The sequence below is a fragment of the Chenopodium quinoa genome, unplaced genomic scaffold (assembly GCF_001683475.1).
Source record: "Chenopodium quinoa cultivar QQ74 unplaced genomic scaffold, ASM168347v1, whole genome shotgun sequence".
Classification (NCBI taxonomy): Eukaryota; Viridiplantae; Streptophyta; class Magnoliopsida; order Caryophyllales; family Amaranthaceae; genus Chenopodium; species Chenopodium quinoa.
The window spans coordinates 3,002,898-3,021,881 of record NW_018745177.1 but is presented as its reverse complement, the minus strand read 5'-3'; the positions used below and the strand labels follow the sequence as shown (position 1 = coordinate 3,021,881).

Here is an 18,984-nt window from a genome sequence, read left to right as displayed (position 1 = left end):
AGACAAAATAATGAAAGAAAATTTACAAATTAAATGAATAATATAATCAAGGCTACATTATCTTCATCAAGTGTAAAAGAATGAGCTAAGATTGAAAACTTGTAAATATTCAGCGATCTGAAGTGATTTAGCTTCAGTTGTTTTAACGTCGTACAAATAATTTTACTGTCATTTTTCTTGGAGTAGAACGATCTTGTATTATGCTTTTACGTTAATATTCTATAACTATGTGTATAGATATATACAAATTAATCATGTTTGGGTCCAATTTAGTCCAATTGGGCCTGGTCACTGAATGATCCAATTAAAAGCCCAAGGTTAAGGTTCAACTCTCCAAATGTGCTAAAGTCAAAAATCAACATCCTCAAAGCCATGTCAAGGTCAGTCAACGGCCCAATCAGCTTGGCCCAGCCCAACTGACTTCCGGGCCCAATCCGCCTCCTTCATTAGCCAAGGTATAAAAGCCAACAATTTGGTCAATTCTTGGTAAGACAATAAAGCCTCAAGCAACTAAACTCTTGCACAGCTTTCTCTCTCTAATATACTGACTTAAGCATCGGAGGGGCCTTCCTCGGCGTCCCCCCCGAGGCTAGTTTACGTGTATTTGTTGTGCAGGAAACCCTCGGCTCCTGCGTCGTTCGGACCGAGACCAAGTTCCCTCAAGATAAAAGGATCTTCCGAGATTCGATTGTTTTCATCCGAAACAATTTGGCGCCGTCTGTGGGGAACGCTACTAAATTTCGCGTCAGTCATCGAACACTCCGGCAGTCGCCATGACTAAGAGTGGAAAGAGTTCCAAGAAGGCTAAGAAGGGAGGAGGCCGGATTACGGTGAGGGAACGCCAGCCGGTTTATCCCTCCCCGGAGCAAGCCTCTTCCGAATCGGAGGCCCCCATTTCTCCGGAAAGGGAAGCCTCAAGAGGTCCTAGCCTCCAGGAGGAGAACACCTCGCACCACACTCGGCAGCCGGGGCCATCCCCGAGACCGAGTGGCTCAGGTGCGAGGAACTCCCCGCCGCGCCATAGCGTGCAATCCAGGTCACATCCGAGGGAGACTCCTCCCTCCGGACCCTCCACCGAGGAAGTGGCCAGAGCAGTGGCCATCTGCATGGAGTTCCTTAAAGCTCAAGGGGCTCCAATCCAGATGCCTGATGATCACCAGCCGAGAAACCTGAAAAGGAGGATCGGTCAGGATGATGGTGGACAAGTTCCACCACATAGAGAGCTCGGCCAGAGGTGGCGAGGGGACACCCGAAACTCCAGTAAGGAGAGGAGGAGGAACCCTCAACCCTCTGACCACTCTGAAGCTCAGAATTCCATGGGGCCCTCCAAGGACCCGGAATTCGCCCGCCAAAGCGTTCACGAACGCTTGGGTTCGAGGGAGGTGAGTGTGCATAGCCGCCTCACCTTCCCAGAGGATACCGGACCCCACCCAACCTTGTCTCAGCCGGGGACGAAAACCACTTCCACCTCTGAGAGAGGAGGGAGCGAGGTCCCTGAGGCCGGGTACAAGGGGAAGGCGGTCATGGTTCCATCGAACTCGCCCTTCCAGAAGTGGATTCTGGAAGAGCATGTGCCAACGGTCAAAATCCCGGCACATATTACTTACGATGGTACCTCAGATCCTAAGGATCACATTGCCTCTTACGAGGGGCACATGTATCTGAACCCGAGGTCTGAGGCTACCTGGTGTAAATACTTTCCTACGACCCTCAAAGGTGTTGCCCAATCCTGGATCACCAAAGGGCTCAAGGAAGGCTCCATAACCGGTTGGAACGACCTCTCCAACAAGTTCAAGAGCAAATTCTCTACGGCCAACCGCCGAGAGAAGACCACCGCAGAGCTAATGAGTCTGCAGCAGGCGGAGGACGAGAGCCTCCGCGACTATCTGACTCACTTCAGCAACGAGTCATCCGGAATCACAAGCCTGGATCAAGGCCTGGCCGTGTTCGCGCTACGGAACGGCCTCCAAGCTGGAAAGTTCCTGGACTTCATGGTCATGCATCCCCCGCAGACCCTGGAGGAAGCCTTGGAAGCATCGGATAGGTTCATCCGAGCCGAGGAGTGGAACAGATCCAGGTCTCAGTCTCGTCCGAGAATTGAGAAGCCGAAAGGGCAGCAGCCCGAAGTCTCGGCGCAGAGGAAAGGGAAGGCTAAGGCCTCAGAACCGTCCTCTGCTGCCGAGCCGAAGAAGGAAAGACACTTTCCCTACACGGGAAGGTACGATTCATACACTCCACTCTCCCTTCCCCGTGCTAAGATTTTCAGCACGACGAAGGACGAGGGGAGATTCAAAAAACCTCGTCCGTTGCCTCCCTGGCATCAGACGAGGGGAAAGGACCAGTGGTGCGAGTTCCATGACTCACCCGGACATCGCACCGAGGACTGCGTCCAGCTGAAGGACCAGATTGAGGATCTGGTCCGCAAGGGGTACCTGAGCCAATACCTCGCGGACAGGCGCGAGGAGAAAAAAGCTGAAAAAGATTCTCGGCAGGACCTCAACTTCGCTCGGAAGAAGGATAAGGGACCTCAGGGCAAGGAGTCCCTCGACATCCTAGTTATTTCCGGGGGAATCTCGCGAGGCACAGCCAAACGCCAACTGAGGGGTCTAACCCATCAGATTCATCAGGCTGAGCTTCGGCAGTCCCAGTCACCGGCGCCGAACATCCTGTTCACAGCCGAAGACTGTGAGGGGGTGGTATACCCCCACGATGACCCACTAGTAATCATTCTGGGCATCGCCAACCGCAACGTCTGGCGGACCCTCGTCGACGGCGGTAGCGGGGCGAACATCCTCTTCCGAGGAGCGTTCGACCAGCTGAGGATGGGAGCCGAGCACCTGGCCCCCGCACCCTACCCGGTGTCTGGATTCAACGGCTCTTCATCGTATCCGGACGGGAAGATTACACTTCCTGTCACCATCGGCGAAGGCCGAGCAGCTAGGAATATCATGGCCGAATTTTTGGTCGTAGATGCTCCATCTGCATACAACGTGATCATGGGGAGACCCCTCATTCACGGCATTCAAGGAGTCGTCTCCACGTATCATCAAATCATGATATACGTTTCAGACGAGGGACGCTCCGAGAAAATAAAGGGCAGTCAAAAAGAAGCCCGCCGATGCAATCACCTCAAGCCATCCACGTCTCGCCGAGGCGACCGTGGCGATGGGGAGGAAAAGCACCGGGACCGAAACGCCAAAAAGCCGAGAGGCTCAGACGTTTCGGCTAATGAAGCCCCAGACAACGAGAAATCTGATGGGGGCCAAAAGGCTGACTCCGCCTCAGAGCCGAACGACTCTGATGGCCAGCCGCGGTCAGGAAAGTCTGCTAATATTGATAGCAGGCCGGAATTCGAGGAATCCAACTCTAAGAGCATGGAGACGGATGACCTGACCGAGTCAATAGAACTGACCGTAGGAGATCCGAACAGATGTGTTAGCATCGGGTCGTCACTGGAGCCAAACACCCGTGCGGCACTCGTCCAACTCCTACGGGCCAGTGGAGACGTGTTCGCCTTCTCAGCCGCAGAAATGCCCGGGATTGATCCGGACTTCGTCTCCCATAGGCTTAATGTCGACCCCTCCAGTCGACCCGTTAAGCAGAAAAAGCGGAACTACTCCGCCGAAAAGAACCAGAACATCGCAGCTGAGGTCGATAAGCTCCTAGATGCTGGGTTCATTGAACCCTGTCAGTATCCGGAGTGGCTGGCCAATGTTGTAATGGTTCAGAAGGCAAATGGTAACTGGAGGATGTGCGTTGACTTCACGGACCTGAATAGGGCATGTCCCAAGGACTCCTATCCGCTGCCGAGGATCGACCAACTGGTCGACTCGACAAGCGGGCATGCTCTGCTCAGTTTCATGGACGCATTCTCGGGATACCATCAGATCTTCATGCACCCCGAGGACCGAGCTAAAACAGCGTTCATAACAAGTTCCGGGTTGTACAATTACAGAATGATGCCCTTCGGATTGAAAAATGCGGGGGCAACATATCAGAGGTTGGTTGATCAGGTTTTCGCCGAGCAAAAAGGCCGAAACATGGAGGTTTATGTTGACGACTCAATCGTCAAAAGCATAAAAGAAAAAGATCATGTCACGGACCTAGCCGAAACCTTCGCCACCCTCAGAAAATACAAAATGAAGCTGAATCCGAAGAAATGTGTCTTCGGCGTGAAGTCAGGCAAGTTCCTCGGCTTCATGGTCAGCAAGAGGGGGATTGATGCAAACCCCGCCAAAGTACAAGCTGCTTTAGACCTCCCCGAGCCGAAGACAAAAAGGGATATTCAGCGTCTAGCCGGGAGAATGGCTGCCTTGTCCAAGTTCATCTCACGAGCCTCAGACAAAGGGCTCCCTTTCTTCAAGGCGCTGAAGCTCCAAAATTCAAAAGGCATTGAATGGGGAGACGAACAAAAGTCAGCCTTTCAGCAGCTCCGTGAACACCTGGCTCAACTCCCAACACTGGCAAGGCCAGTCGTAGGAGACATCCTATACTTATACGTGGCGGTCAGTCCAGCCACGGTAAGCGCGGTGCTGCTAAGGGAAGAAGAAAAAGTTCAACAGCCGATCTATTTCGTCAGCCACACCCTGACGGATGCCGAGACGCGCTACCCATTGTTAGAAAAAGTGGCTTATGCAGTGGTGGTGGCTGCTCGGAAGTTGCGACCCTATTTTGATTCTCATCAAATAGCGGTTCTAACTGATCAGCCGTTAGAGAAAGTCCTCGGCAAGGTTGAAAAATCCGGTAGACTAGCAAAGTGGGCTTTCGAGCTCACCGAGTTCAGTATCGGTTATCAGCCGAGAACAGCCATCAAGGCGCAAGCCTTGGCAGACTTCTTGGCCGAGTGCTCCTATCAGGAGACTCTGGATGCAAGGAGGAAAATCTGGACCGTCTTCACGGATGGGTCCTCCACCGTGAACGGTTCGGGGGCAGGGGTCGTCATCACCTCTCCCGAAGGCAAAACCTTCGAGTATGCACTAAAATTTTCATTCAAAGCCTCTAACAACGAGGCCGAATATGAAGCAGCCATTGCTGGCTTAGACCTGTGCATATCGTTGGAAGCCGAGCATGTCTACCTCAAGACAGATTCTCAGCTGGTCGCCAATCAGATCCGGGGGGAGTATGAGGCTAAAGAGCCTTCAATGGCAGCTTACCTCACAAGGATCAAATCGACAATTGCGAAGCTGAGATCTTTCGAAGTAGAGCTGATCCCAAGGGGTCAAAATGCTCAAGCGGACGCACTCTCCAAACTTGCAAGCTCAACTCTGACTGAGTTAAGCCGTTCTGTCTATGTGGAGGTGCGCCGAGAAAAGAGTGTAGCCGAAGCAATATCAATCTGCTGCGCTGCACTCGAGCCGAGCTGGATGGATGACATCCTGGCTTATAAACTCAGGGACGAGCTCCCCGAGGATAGGAATTCGGCCTCCAAGATAAAGCGGATCAGTTCACGATTCCTCGTCTTCGGCGGCCAACTCCTCAGAAAATCCTTCTCCGCTCCATTATTGAAATGCGTGGGTCCAACGGATGCCGACTATATTCTCCGAGAGATTCACCTCGGCATCTTCGGAAACCACATAGGAGGGAGAACCTTAGCCCACAAAGCTCTCAGGGCAGGGTATTTTTGGCCTACAATGATCTCGGATGCAAAGAACATGGTCAGTAAATGCGAGAAATGCCAAAAATTTGCACCGGTAATCCATCGGCCATGCCTAGATCTCCAGCCAATTCTTAATCCTCTTCCATTTGCACAATGGGGGTTGGATATTCTGGGACCCTTTCCCGAGGCCCCATACAAAAGAAAGTGGCTGATAGTCGGAATCGACTATTTCAGCAAATGGATTGAAGCGGAAGCTGCTTCAAGCATATCTGAGCAAACTGTCAGACAGTTCATCTGGCAGAACATAATAACTCGGTTCGGCATCCCAAAAGTTTTTGTGTTCGACCACGGCAGACAGTTTGACAACCTGCCCTTGCGCCGATACACTGATCAATTCGGGATAAAATTGGCTTACTCCGCGGTTTGCCACCCTCAGAGTAATGGCCAAGCCGAAGCCGCAAATAAACAGATCCTTAACGCTCTCAGAAAAAGAGTAGAGGATCAAAAGTCCAAGTGGGTAGAGGAACTTCCGGGAACCCTCTGGTCACTCCGGACAACCGAGAAGGAGGCAACGGGGCATTCACCTTTTCAGCTGGTGTATGGATCCGAAGCAGTGCTTCCAGTGGAAGTGGGCTCAGAAAGCCTACGAGTGAATCTCTTCTCAGCCGAGGAAAATGAGCAGCTCATGAAAGAGTCCCTCGACTTCCTTGACGAGATTAGAGATCTAGCCCGAGAAAGGATGGCTGCACACAAGCTCAGAATGAGCAAGTCCTACAACCGAAGAGTCTATCAACGACCTCTCAGAGTTGGGGATTTAGTTTTGAGGAATGCTGCAGCTGTTCAAAAAAGTCGCATTCATGGCAAACTCTCAGCATCTTGGGAGGGACCTTATGAAATTTATCAAGAGCTTCAGCCCGGTACCTTCAGACTCAAACAAATGGATGGCACCGAGCTGAAAAACCATTGGAATGCCGATGTGCTCAAAAAATACTATGTGTAAATCCTTCGGATAGTACAATCTATGTAAGTACACTGATTTTGTTTACAAAAAGGCCATCGAGCCAGTATTCATTCAGATTGCGTGTATTCTTTAAGTCTTTATGCTTTCTACGGTTTTTCAAAAATTCAAGGTTTCATTCGGCGCTGTCCGGGGTATTGCATAATGATGCCTTGTACCTCGGCAAGCTGTAAAACCTGCCAAAAAAGGATACAAGCCCGAAGTATTGCATAGTGATGCCTTGTACTTCGGAGAATCTGTTCCTTTGGGCAAAAAGGCCATAGACTTATCCGAAACATAGCCTAAAAAATAGGAACTGATAAAGCCCCGAAGTATTGCATAGTGATGCCTTGTACTTCGGATGAATCAGTTCCGGGTGGTAGTTGCAACTCTGAAGTATTGCATGATGATGCCTCGTACTTCAGATAAACTGCTGCCCCGGCATGGTGTTTCGGATAGTTGTTCCCTTGGATGAATTGAAGAAAGTGTCACAAGAGTACCATCTCTAGAGTGAAAACTCTCAGGTGGGAAATCAGTACTTTAAAAACAGATGTAGAAAATAAAGCAAAGTGTTCAAAGATCCTCGGCTTAGCCGAGAAAAATTATCAGCCATTCCAGAATTCAGAAGACCTCATCTTCAGATTTCTGGGGGGGCAGAGGGAAATAGAGAAATGGCACAACTGATCTAATACCCTTCAGCTCAGCCGAAGTTTGATACTTATGTCAGTTTTTTCACAAGTTGAAAACATCCGAGTACAAACGGCAAAAAGAAGTCTCAGCAGAAATGATTCTCGCTAGCCGAAGTTCTGCACTTAGCAAATATTTGAAAGATCATTCAAAGAAAGCAGTAAAGTGCGAAGACTGGTAAAGCGAAGGAAAAAATACACAAGAAAGCTGAGAAAGTGAACTTCTTTGAAATAAAAATGTTGAATTACAAAAATAGTCGGCAGCCGCCCACAAGCGGAAAATAACAGCTGCCGAAATACGTACATAAGCAAAAAATAAAACTGCTGTACGACAAGGCAAGCTGAAGCAAAAAACAAGGCAAAAAACTCAGAAAGCGGCGAGTCTAAAGTTAAGCACATGATGAACCGCAAGATTCTGAAGACGACTGCCCGAGTTCCTATGCTTCAGCCGGGGGATCAGACTGATCAGCGTTGAGTCCCATGGTGGCCTCAGCCCCAGCAGCAGAAGAGGCGGGCTTTGCATTTTGCCGAGCCTCCCTTTCCCTCTGCTCAGCTTCCAACTCCAGTCTTTCAGCTTCCTCTTCGGCTTCCTCAGCCTTAAGAATTTCAGCTTCAGCTGGAGTTGCATACTTCATGTGAGGGTCTTCGGGATTCTGGACCCACTCAGCACATTTAGACCAGTCCAGCTTCGGCTCAGCATGAAGGCAGACTCTTCGGCAGACTCGAAATCCGTTTCTGAAACCCATCTCATATTCCTCTTGGGTATAGACACGGACCTTGAGTGAAGCCTCAGCATCAGCCAGCTTCTTCTGGGTCTCCTCCAAGTCTTCCTTGGATTTCTTCAGCTCATCAGCGACTTTGGAGGAGGAACCCTTCAGCTCATTCAGCTCTTGCTGAATTTGGAAAGCCTTTGTCTGAGCTTGGGCCACTTCAACTTTCTGGATCAGCAGTTGATCCTCAGCCTCTTGGAATTTAGCTCTTTGAGCTTCAGCAGCAGCAGCAGCCTCTGAGAGTTGGACGTCTTTGGCCAAGAGCAACTCTTCAGCAGCCATTCGGCTGGCTTCAAGAGCCTCTAGACGCTGCTGCACTTCAGCTTGTGCAGCAGTTCCTTGAATTCGGCTCTCAATAGCAGCCTTGAACTTGGAGACGTCCACTCCCATATGCTCCTGGAGGAATTTTTCCCCTTCCATCAGTGGGGGAAAAACCTCCATCTCCATAGCATCGCAGAAGGTTTTCAGAGCTTCGGCAGCTTTTTTACCGTACTCCTCAACCTCCTGCTGCTTCTCTTCAGCTGCTGCTTGCTTCAGCTTAGCGAGCTTAACTTCCTCTTCAGCCACCTTCCTTTCGTGCACAGCAGCGTCAACCCTATCTTGTAGGGTATCAATCAGCTCTACAGTGAGAGTCTGATTGTGCACGAACTGAAAACAGGGGCACAAGTTAAAAAAGTAAAAAATAATAGCTGAAAGGTTGAGTTCAGAAAGAAATCAAGGCAAGGAGAATTACCTGCATCATCAGCAGTTGGTTGGACCTGGCAGGGTCAGGAACTGATCTGCTGGATTCGCCCATCCCAGCAGTGGCCTTCAGCGACCAAATCCTTGCCCTATCTACTTCGGACAGGCCAGCAAAATCGCCGAAGTAGGCTGCAGCACCTTCTCGGTTCTGACCCCATATGAGGTCCCAGATGTGGTCTGGGACTGGAATTCGGGGGCCGAGAAACCCATTTCTCCAGACTGCAGCGTCTGGAAGGAAGGGAAGGATGACGATGGAGCCTCTTTAGCTTTGGGTGGCTCAACGTCCTCCTCCTTCTCAGAAGAGTCAATTATTGTGACCTCTTCTTCTTCAGGTGTGAGGACGAAGGCCCCAACCTCTCTGGCAATGTCCGCCGTGAAACCCTCAGCACTGGGCATCACGGCGTCTCCATCCTTGTCCTCGGCGGCACTCTCTCGAGCTTCTTCCAGAACCTCTCCCTTAGGTTTGGGAGTTCTCTGATCCACCTCCATCTCGGGGGGTGGCGGAGAGGCCCTTGGGGGTGATTGAGGCGGTGGCCGGGGAACCCTCGGCGATCCATTGCCTTCCCCGGGTTCCCTTATTTCAACGCCGAGGGTCATCGGCCTCCGCTGAAAGTCATGCGGGCCGATGATGGCCATTCTTCGGCGCCTCTTCTGAAGCGGCTGCTCGTCCATACCCGAGTCTGAAGACTCTTCTTGTACTTGGTCTTCGGGACGAACAGGGGCTTTCCCTTCTCTGTGTCTGTTACTCTCTTCAGACTGTAACAGACAGGGGGGAAGAAGAGTGTGAGTAAAAAAAAAAAAAAAAAAAAAAAAAAAAGAAGAAAGACAAAGTTAAGTCTAAAGGCTCACCGAGGTCTTCAGCAAAGCCTCGTCTTCTTCAGCTGCCCTAGCCGCAGCTTCTTCAGCAACTCTGGAGGACCCTTCTCCACCTTCACAAGCTTCAATAACCCGTGCAACCTCTTCGGCTGTACGGGCAGCTTCAGCTTCTTCTTCCAGCAGCTGAAACAAGGGATCCCTCTTCTTCCACCAAGGCTTCTGCCTCTGATACAGAGCAACAGCCTCAATTTGGAAGTGGGAAGAGTCTAGGTGAACCTCTCGGCGCCTTGGTTCAGTGATAGGGGGAGCCCGATCAGTTACGACTCGTTCTCGGTTGACGCCAAGGCGAGCGTAATCAATGCCGATGTTGGTCTCGTCCCGTTCTGAAAAAGAAAAGGGGAGAAGTCAATTCAGTTAGTTCGGCACATCACAAGAAAGCAAAATGAAAGAAGAAAAGAGATAATTAAAAGGCCTCGGCCCCAGCCGAAGAAGATTACCATCCCTAAACTTTCGGCTGAGGCCGACAGCTGCCAGCATATTCTCTTGGAAAACATAGTGCGTATCGGGGAGCCAAGTCTCCGGGATATGCTGCATTCGGCCGCTGCCTCCCCGGTTCGGCAGCTTGCCGAAGATGTTCTGCTGATTAAGGTTCGGGTCTGGCCCGCTATCTTCGGGAGGACCTAAACTTCCCATATCAGGATCCGGCTCGGCAAGATACCGGGGAGCGCTGAAAACGTAAGGGTGGCTCGGCTCCGTGGGTGCCCTAACCCAAATCCATTGACCTCTCCAGTCCTTGTCTGAAGAGTCGTTCGGCCACATGGTTAGGAACGGGGGCCGAGACTCAATCCGATACCACCCAGAGCCATGGCATCCGTGCCCACTTTGAATGTTTGGCACTAGCCGATGGAGCCTTTTGAAGCAATGCAGGTTCGGCACGTACCTGAAGAATTTGCAGACCCATAAGTACGTCATTACCCTTCGGATGCTGGTGGGGGTCAGCTGGCACAGGGAAATGTTGTAATGGATCAGCAAGTCTTGGACGAAAACGTCCAAAGGGAACCTCAGCCCATACTGAAGCTGTCTCGTGTACACCCCCACATACCCCGGGGGTGGACGATGGATTCTATCGGATGCTGAGGGCATTCGGCACCAATATCCATCAGCTTCAAAAATGCCGTAGTGCAACTCAATTTGCTCGGCAAATCGATATTGATCGGCGTTCTCTACCCACCATGAGTAGGGGCGGTTCTTTATCATGGCCGAAGCGACTTCGGCATTCTCCCACTCTGAAAACCCAGGGAGGATATCCCAAAGGACAGCGGGAATTTCATCGTCCCGTCCAGAAGCACTCGGCTCATCCGTTCTCTGAGGAGGAGCCGAAGAAATGGGAGTCGCCCTAACCCCTTCAGCAGGGTCAGACTCTGTCCTTCGTCCATTCCAGGTCCCAATCCTGTCCCTGGGATCGGGGATTAGCCTTGCTCTTCTTGGAGCACAGGCTCCACCTCTAACTCCCCTCACCATTGACGAATTTCGAAGGAAAAAGTCGAAAAAGGGGAAAGAGTGCAAAGTCGAAGAAAGATGAAATAAAATCAAAGGAATTTACCTTGATCTGAAGCAAAAGCCGCCGATTTACGAATTGGTAGTGACAAGTCTCAGCTTCTAAGCTTAATGCTCGGGGAATTTGCGAAGTTTTGATGCGGGCTCTTGAGCGTTCTTGAGAATTCTGGGTTTGTGTTGATGAGTGAGTGGGGAGAGAAGACGCGCCTCTATTTATATCTCCAGAAATGGGAATTCAAGGAGTCTGCGTTTCAATTTCTCTCAAGCACCCCACTAAGTAACCGTTAAACACACGACCTTGCAGTTAAATCGCCCACTACCCATCCAACTTCCGCAATTATCCACATTAACTGTTGTTATCTCATTAATCATGGGTTAATTACGGTTTAAATTCACATTTTTGGATTAACAAATCATTCACTTCCCTCCTTTTCTGATTAAATCAAACCCGACCCGTCATCCTTCCAAATCGGGTCTGGGGGGCAAGTTGTTTGGGTCCAATTTAGTCCAATTGGGCCTGGTCACTGAATGATCCAATTAAAAGCCCAAGGTTAAGGTTCAACTCTCCAAATGTGCTAAAGTCAAAAATCAACATCCTCAAAGCCATGTCAAGGTCAGTCAACGGCCCAATCAGCTTGGCCCAGCCCAACTGACTTCCGGGCCCAATCCGCCTCCTTCATTAGCCAAGGTATAAAAGCCAACAATTTGGTCAATTCTTGGTAAGACAATAAAGCCTCAAGCAACTAAACTCTTGCACAGCTTTCTCTCTCTAATATACTGACTTAAGCATCGGAGGGGCCTTCCTCGGCGTCCCCCCCGAGGCTAGTTTACGTGTATTTGTTGTGCAGGAAACCCTCGGCTCCTGCGTCGTTCGGACCGAGACCAAGTTCCCTCAAGATAAAAGGATCTTCCGAGATTCGATTGTTTTCATCCGAAACAAATCATACATTTGGTTTTTGTTTTGTTTTGTGTTAAATTCAAGAAATATTGAAGAAAACGGCTTAATCTTTGCATTGATATATATATATATATATACTAGTTTTGTGCCCCGTGCGATGCCCGGATTGTTTATGAAGTCTATTTAAATCTATCCAACGTGGCGCGACACTCAAATTTTATTTTATCGAAAATAAAACTCTAAACTAACAATTTTATCCTAAAATTTTATCCAAATTTGATTCAAAATAGAATTTCAAACTAACTTTTTTATCTTAGGGAGTCTATTTAAATTTATCCAACGTGGCGCGACACTTGGCGAAAAGTTAGAATGTCAAGTGTCGCTGCCTCGTGACCTGGCTAAAAGTTTAGCTTTATATATTAGTTTTGTAAATTGAATTTTAAGATATATGTCAAATTTTAAAATATAATATTGATACAAATTAGTTAGGAATTGAAGTATTTTATCGAAAATAAAACTCTAAATTAACAATTTTATTCTAAAATTCTATCCAAATAGAAATCTAAACTGAATTTTTTATCTTATGAAATATATTTAAATCTATCCAACGTGGCACGACACTTGGCGAAAAGTTGGAATGCCAAGTGTCACTGTCTCGTGACCTGGCTAAAAGTTTAGCTTTTTATATATATATATATATTTTTTTCTTTTGACAGGATTAATCATATATTTAGAAGGTACAATTGAATTTGAATTTGATTTTGTATTTTAAGTACGTTGAAAATTAGACTACTGCATATGTTAGTTAGCTAGCTTGATAAAAATTTCAATATATGGTTGGCTAGCTATGATCTTCAATATTGGGTTAGAACTATAAATGTCTAATGTAAAAATACATATAGGTTATATTTAGTTTAACTAATTATATATACTGTATAACAATAAAAAGGGTACCTTTTTTTTTTTTTTTTAAATAAAAAGACTAGTGTATGAGCAGATCAAATAATAATTAAATTAATTAGAAAATCAAATACTTCAAGGTTATAATAGTTTAAATTAGATTAGCCTAGATTAGATAAGGTGAATTGAACACAACCTTGGATTCGCATTTTTTAATATATATTTGATTTCATAAGTATATAATTGCCTAGTTTTTACACTTTCTTTGAGTGCACATGCAAAACTCTCGACTCCCCACACCTCTAGTAAGCTAGTAAGACATTACATGCCACTTAATTAATTATTAATTGTGTGAACTAATGCCAATTAATTAAGTGTATGTGTGAACTAAGCCCTTGATCACTCTAAAATTTCCAACATTTCTCTCATTTTATTTTCTACTCACCATCAATTGATTTAATATTTTGGTTGTTACTATATTATAATTAGTTGGTTTGAAATAAAACATAGATTGACAACCAACCTTCTCCAAAATTCTCTTGTTCAGACTTTATCTGAAATCAAATTCATGCAGAATGCATGGGACCATGGGTTCACCAAGATTATTCAACGGGTGGGGACACTAAAAATTTTAAAAACTTTGGATCAACAACCAAGTTATATACATACGTATACAAAGATGTGACATTATATTTTAGGGATAAATTTTTGTAAAACTTTAAATTAAACATAGTAAAGTTAATTAATATCTACAATCTACCCCCTTGATCCCTCATCCCTTGAGATATTATCCTATTAGATTAGGGCACGTAGAGCTTAGTATGTTAGGGACGAAAAAATAAGCAAAATAAGGAACAATTTTTTATAGCTAAAGGAAAAAGATTCAAAATCTTTTGTGTTTCTCAAATAGTCATGAATGATTTTAACTTGTTTTGATTATGTTTGTCATTAATAGGGATGACAATCTAGTCCAAATCCGACCCTACTCCGCCCCGATCCGAGGTAAAATATCTGCTCTGAGTCCGAGAAAAAAGTAATCCGAGTTCGACTCCGTTAAAATAATCCGACTCCGAGTCGGAGGAGGGTCGGAGTCGGATCCTACAAAAAATCCGAGAAAATAATCCGAATCCGACAAATGTCTGACTTTAACGGATTATTCGACTCCGACTCCAATAGACAGTGGATTTTTGTGTGGGTCATGGTGGCATTGGGTGTGGGTTGTAAAGGCCCAAATAGCCCAACATCTCAAAGTATATTGAATAATGAAAAAAAAAACTCTGAGTCGGGTCGGATCGGAGTCGGAGGTCGGATATTGAAGTCGGGGTCGGATGTCGGAGCCGGATTTAACCTCCGACTTCCTGTCGGGTCGGAGTCGGATTTAGCATAATCCGCTCCGAGTCCAACCCGTTACCATCCCTAGTCATTAAGAATGATGTGATAATTCCCAAGTTAACGGGGCTACTCCTTTTGCAAACATATAATTTTGGATGAATCTCGAATGCAATTATGAAGTGGATTCTTTATCTTGATAACGAGTGCGACTTTTATGCTATATCAAAGTAAATTTTAATCATGTTTATTTTCTTAGGACAACTTGACAATTGTCTTATTAATATTTCAAGAGTTTACACGTACATTTTAATCACTCTATTAATCGGTAGTTACCTATCATGTAAATTATATATTAAGCTTATGCTTAAATCTATATAATTCTTGATTGGGGAGTCTACTTGTTGTTGTCTACGGGAAGCTAAATGCTTTGCTGTGGAAATTGGACCATACAAGATTTGGACATATGCCGTATATTTTATAAACCAAACTTCAATTCTTCCGAAGAAAATTATATAAATTATTTCTATGTTGAATATGTCAAAAGGAGATTCCCTTTTTGATGGCTTAATATTCCGTCACGAGTATTGTTGGACTCGAGAAATTATTGTGTGTTCGATATTTTTACTGCCTATTACTTACTCTAATTTAAGGATCAAAAGACTAACATAGATTCAATGATATGATAATAGGAGTGTACGTATATACGTGAAAAGTGTTTGGTACAATTGATTTTCAATGAGCTTTAGATGTAAGAGCTTAATTTCTTTTAAATGAAGTATTAATGCAACATAATTAACTTCATCTAGAGGGCATAAGCTTATTTGATTAAGATTGTCTTGTGATTAAAAGAGTAAATAAACATACTTATTAAAGTTAACATATAGTCGAGAAGAAGTTGGTCACAATTTAGCTTAATCGTTTGTTGAGTAAATGTATAAGCATGAATAAATTGGTGTATTAAGAACTTTTAAACTCTATAATTCAAAAATCACGACATATAGTGTATAAAATAATGCTACTGATCATGCAAATAGCCTTTGTGTAGAAATGAAAGCTATCTTATTGAGAAAAATTGAGGTTTCATCATCGAACAATTGAGAACAATCAAGTATAAACAAAGCTTCTTGTTTTTCAGAGGAGGGGGGGATTCATTAAGAGGCCTAAACATGTTGAATTTTCAACAATTCCTGGAAAAAAAATGTTAGGCAACAAGGTTTAATTTCAATCTAAAATAATTAACAATTAATATAAAATTAATGAAAGCAACTAATTTATTATTGGTATCTATTAAACAGCTATTTTGTAATGGATCACACTATATCCTAGAAAAAACAACCCTAAGTCTTACAATGAAAAAAAATCACAATATTAATATACACTAAACCTAATGATGAATGAATATTAGTGAGAAGAACAAAGTTTTAGGAATTACTTGTATATTATTTTTTAACATTCGATTAATACTTAAATTAGGTATACTCTCTCTATTTTTATTTGTTTGTCCTATTTGCATAAAGGTGTCGTTCGGTACAAATTAGATCATAACTCAAACTTAAATCGACGTGATCCAAACCTGATTTGTGACTCGAATAGACACCTATCCAAGACATGAATGGACCAAGACACGATATTTATTTTGGGATTCCCTACGTACACACGCAAGTAAAATGAATCCCCGAGGAAAGAACATTGGTCCATTTAACCCCTCTAGTCATCCTATGCATGATTTCAAATATGTATGTGTCACATATAATTCTTCTACATTCATCATACGTAACCCCATATATATATATTTAAGTACAGCACACATTAATTATTCCATGGAATATATGCCTTTCATTATTAACTTTTTATATTTTATTTAAATATTATTTTACTCCTATGTAAGGCCTAGGGTTCCAGTTGCCATTTTGTTTTGTACATAACAAACAGTTAAAACTTTAAATTCCATTTATATTATCTCTTGCCAAGTTGGGGCCATAGAATTTTCAGTGAATTCTTATATTATATGATCAACAAACATTTTTGTCTCCTAAATAAATATTTTTCTTAATAATTTTATTGTCTTGGAGTTGATAAAAAAAAAATAATGGGGAAAGAACTGATCAAAGAGGTCGTCTCTTAGCTACTAGTCATCAATCACCCTTTCTTATTCTTATTATTCTTTTCTCTACTAATTAATATAATTTCATCCTTACATATATTTTCTTTTTAGTCCAACAAAAATAATGTTAGTTCTCATTCACCTAACTTATTAGAATTTTAGTCTTGGAAGCAAAAAACTAGGAGATCAAGAAATTAAAACAAAATAATAATGCAAGAAAGGAATGATGATCAAAGCGAGTGCTCGAAAACGAATCGTTGTGATCAAGAAGGTGAGGAGGAACAAGACGATGAAGAAGAGAGCGACGAAAATGATGATGAAGGAACATTTAACATTAGCAAAAATAATGGAGGGTGTTCAAGTAATAGCACGGTTGAAGAAACAAGTGATGAGTTGAAGAAATCGAGTTCGTCTACCGTTAGGCCTTATGTTCGATCTAAAACGCCTAGGCTTCGATGGACACCCGATCTCCACCTTCGATTCATCCACGCCGTTGAAAGGCTTGGTGGACAAGATAGTGAGTTGTTCATTTGCAAAATGATTTTTAGTTCATAGGGTTTTATAATTTCTTACTTGAAATCACTAGTGAAAGTTTTGTAATTTTATATTCGATTTTTTTTCGAGTGCAGAAGCAACACCTAAGTTAGTTCTTCAGCTTATGAACATCAAAGGACTAAGTATAGCTCATGTCAAGAGTCATCTACAGGTAATTAATATAGTGATAACATTTATGTTAATCTTATATATGCATATTGAATAATGAATAGTGATAATATATGATTAGTACTAGTATTATTGTTGTAAACCAACCATTTTGTTTATTTTTGTGATATGAAATTTTAATTTTGTTTTGACTTGTGGATATTTTGTATGATTAGATGTATAGGAGCAAAAAGGTTGAGGATGAAAGTCAAGGTATATACAGTCTACCTTACAGTATAGATAGGCCCCCTTAATTTATTAAATTGTTTTTATTCACTTACAATAAATATTTTCAATTAATTCATGTAATTTAGGGTTTTGTGGGTGATTAAACTAAAGTATGGTTTTTTTATGCAGCAGGATCATGTGACCAAAGACATCTTTTTGAAGTTGGAGATTGCAACATCTTCAATCTTAGCCAGATTCCTCTGCTACAAGGCTATTGCCAAGCTTCAAGTTCCAGTTTCAGGTAAAAATATATACGAGTAATTGAAAATTTGAATCGAATTACTTTTGAATCTCATAAGAAATAGAAAGAAATAACTTCTAAAAGTTATGGGATTATTTCATTTTGCTAGTCTATCATGTTGAGTGGTGATGATTTTTCCAAGACAATATTCAGTGACGCCATTTAAGACAGGTTGACAACACGATTTTAGTTGAGACAATATTTTTCAACCAATTTTGTCTTAGTGGAGGTGACTATTGCCCTATACATATTCAATGTGTTCATTTTATCCCCACTAACATGTATAATCAATCAATTCAATTTTGAAGAAACGTAGACCCTACAAAGACTACACATCAAAATTGGATGCATGATTTGTACACAATAGACATGGACTCCAGGGTGAATAACAATGTACGGGCAAGATTTGGAAATGAGCCATATCCTCGGCAAATCATTGAGCAAGCTCATCAAGAGACAAGGCCAATGCATTACCGCGATCAAACAAGGCAAAACCCGAGCACACGGCCAATAACAAGGGATATAAGTCCAAGGGTGCTACACCCTCTACACCAAGAGATACTAGAGGAGAAGTTCATTATTATTAGTAGTAAAGATAGTCTTCAAAATCGAATGTCGCTTAAGAGGAAAAGAGTAGATTGGGATGGTAATATTGACTTGGATTTGTCACTAAAACCACCAAGAAGAGAAAGTGAAGCAATTATTCTTGATGATGAGGAAGTTGATAAAAGTATTAGCTTATCTTTGTTGCTCCATCACACGTCTTCATCGTCCTCATCGAAGCTCGATAACAAGGTTAGGGAAGGAGGTGATAGTAATAATAAGGAGGAATGTTGTGCAAGAGGGACAAGTACCCTAGATCTGACTTTGTGAATGAGACATTTTTATTCTAAGTGAGATCTTGATAAGGTACTTGTTCTAGAGTTATGCATCAATTTTCCTTCACTCAAATGTCATTGTTAGTAGTAACTATCTTCAAAAAGGTAATAACGACTTATCACTTTTTGGGTGTGTGTTACTACTTCTTCAATCCTATCCATTTGCACCATTTTTCTCCTTAATTTGAGAATTTTTGACTTTTTAATTTAATTTGTATAAAGTCTAAAAAATATTAATTAGCTCTAATGTGTGTGATTTAACGTGTATTAAATGTCCCAAATATTGAAAAACATTTGTTAATTATACAACATTATTATTATTGTTACTTGCTTCATGATTAGGATATATAATTCGTACACCATATGTAATTACTTGCCTAAACCTAATAATGTAATGCAAATGGATTACGAGATAAGACATCACTTTAATCCCTAATCCCTAATCCCTATAACTAGAGACCTATACTAACAATAAGATATCTCAGAATTTATGTTTTTTTTTTTATTTAATGTTTAGATATTAACCAGGAAGCCCCAG

At 43.6% G+C, this 18,984-nt stretch overlaps 1 protein-coding gene across 2 annotated transcripts; it reads left to right on the top strand.

The window, feature by feature from the left end:
- The first annotated feature begins 16,367 nt into the window (after window positions 1-16,367).
- Window positions 16,368-18,580, top strand: LOC110710729 (myb-related protein 1-like). Of its 2 annotated transcripts, none has more exons than XM_021889069.1 (5): window positions 16,368-16,914; window positions 17,027-17,103; window positions 17,276-17,312; window positions 17,460-17,568; window positions 17,877-18,580. In XM_021889069.1, exons 1-5 carry the CDS (start codon window positions 16,608-16,610, stop codon window positions 18,439-18,441), a joined length of 1,095 nt encoding a protein of 364 aa, XP_021744761.1. In that variant the 5' UTR covers window positions 16,368-16,607; the 3' UTR covers window positions 18,442-18,580. The 2 variants fall into 2 exon arrangements, with proteins under 2 accessions (XP_021744761.1, XP_021744760.1); XM_021889068.1 differs by having other exon boundaries at window positions 17,457-17,568.
- The last annotated feature ends 404 nt before the right edge of the window (window positions 18,581-18,984 follow it).

Coding starts and splice junctions, on each gene's coding strand:
- LOC110710729 (XM_021889068.1), top strand. CDS start 16,608: ATGCAAGAAAGGAATGATGATCAAAGCGAGTGCTCGAAAACGAATCGT. Junction 16,915..17,026: donor AAGGCTTGGTGGACAAGATA/GTGAGTTGTTCA, acceptor TTTCGAGTGCAG/AAGCAACACCTAAGTTAGTT. Junction 17,313..17,456: donor GGTTGAGGATGAAAGTCAAG/GTATATACAGTC, acceptor TTTTTTATGCAG/CAGGATCATGTGACCAAAGA.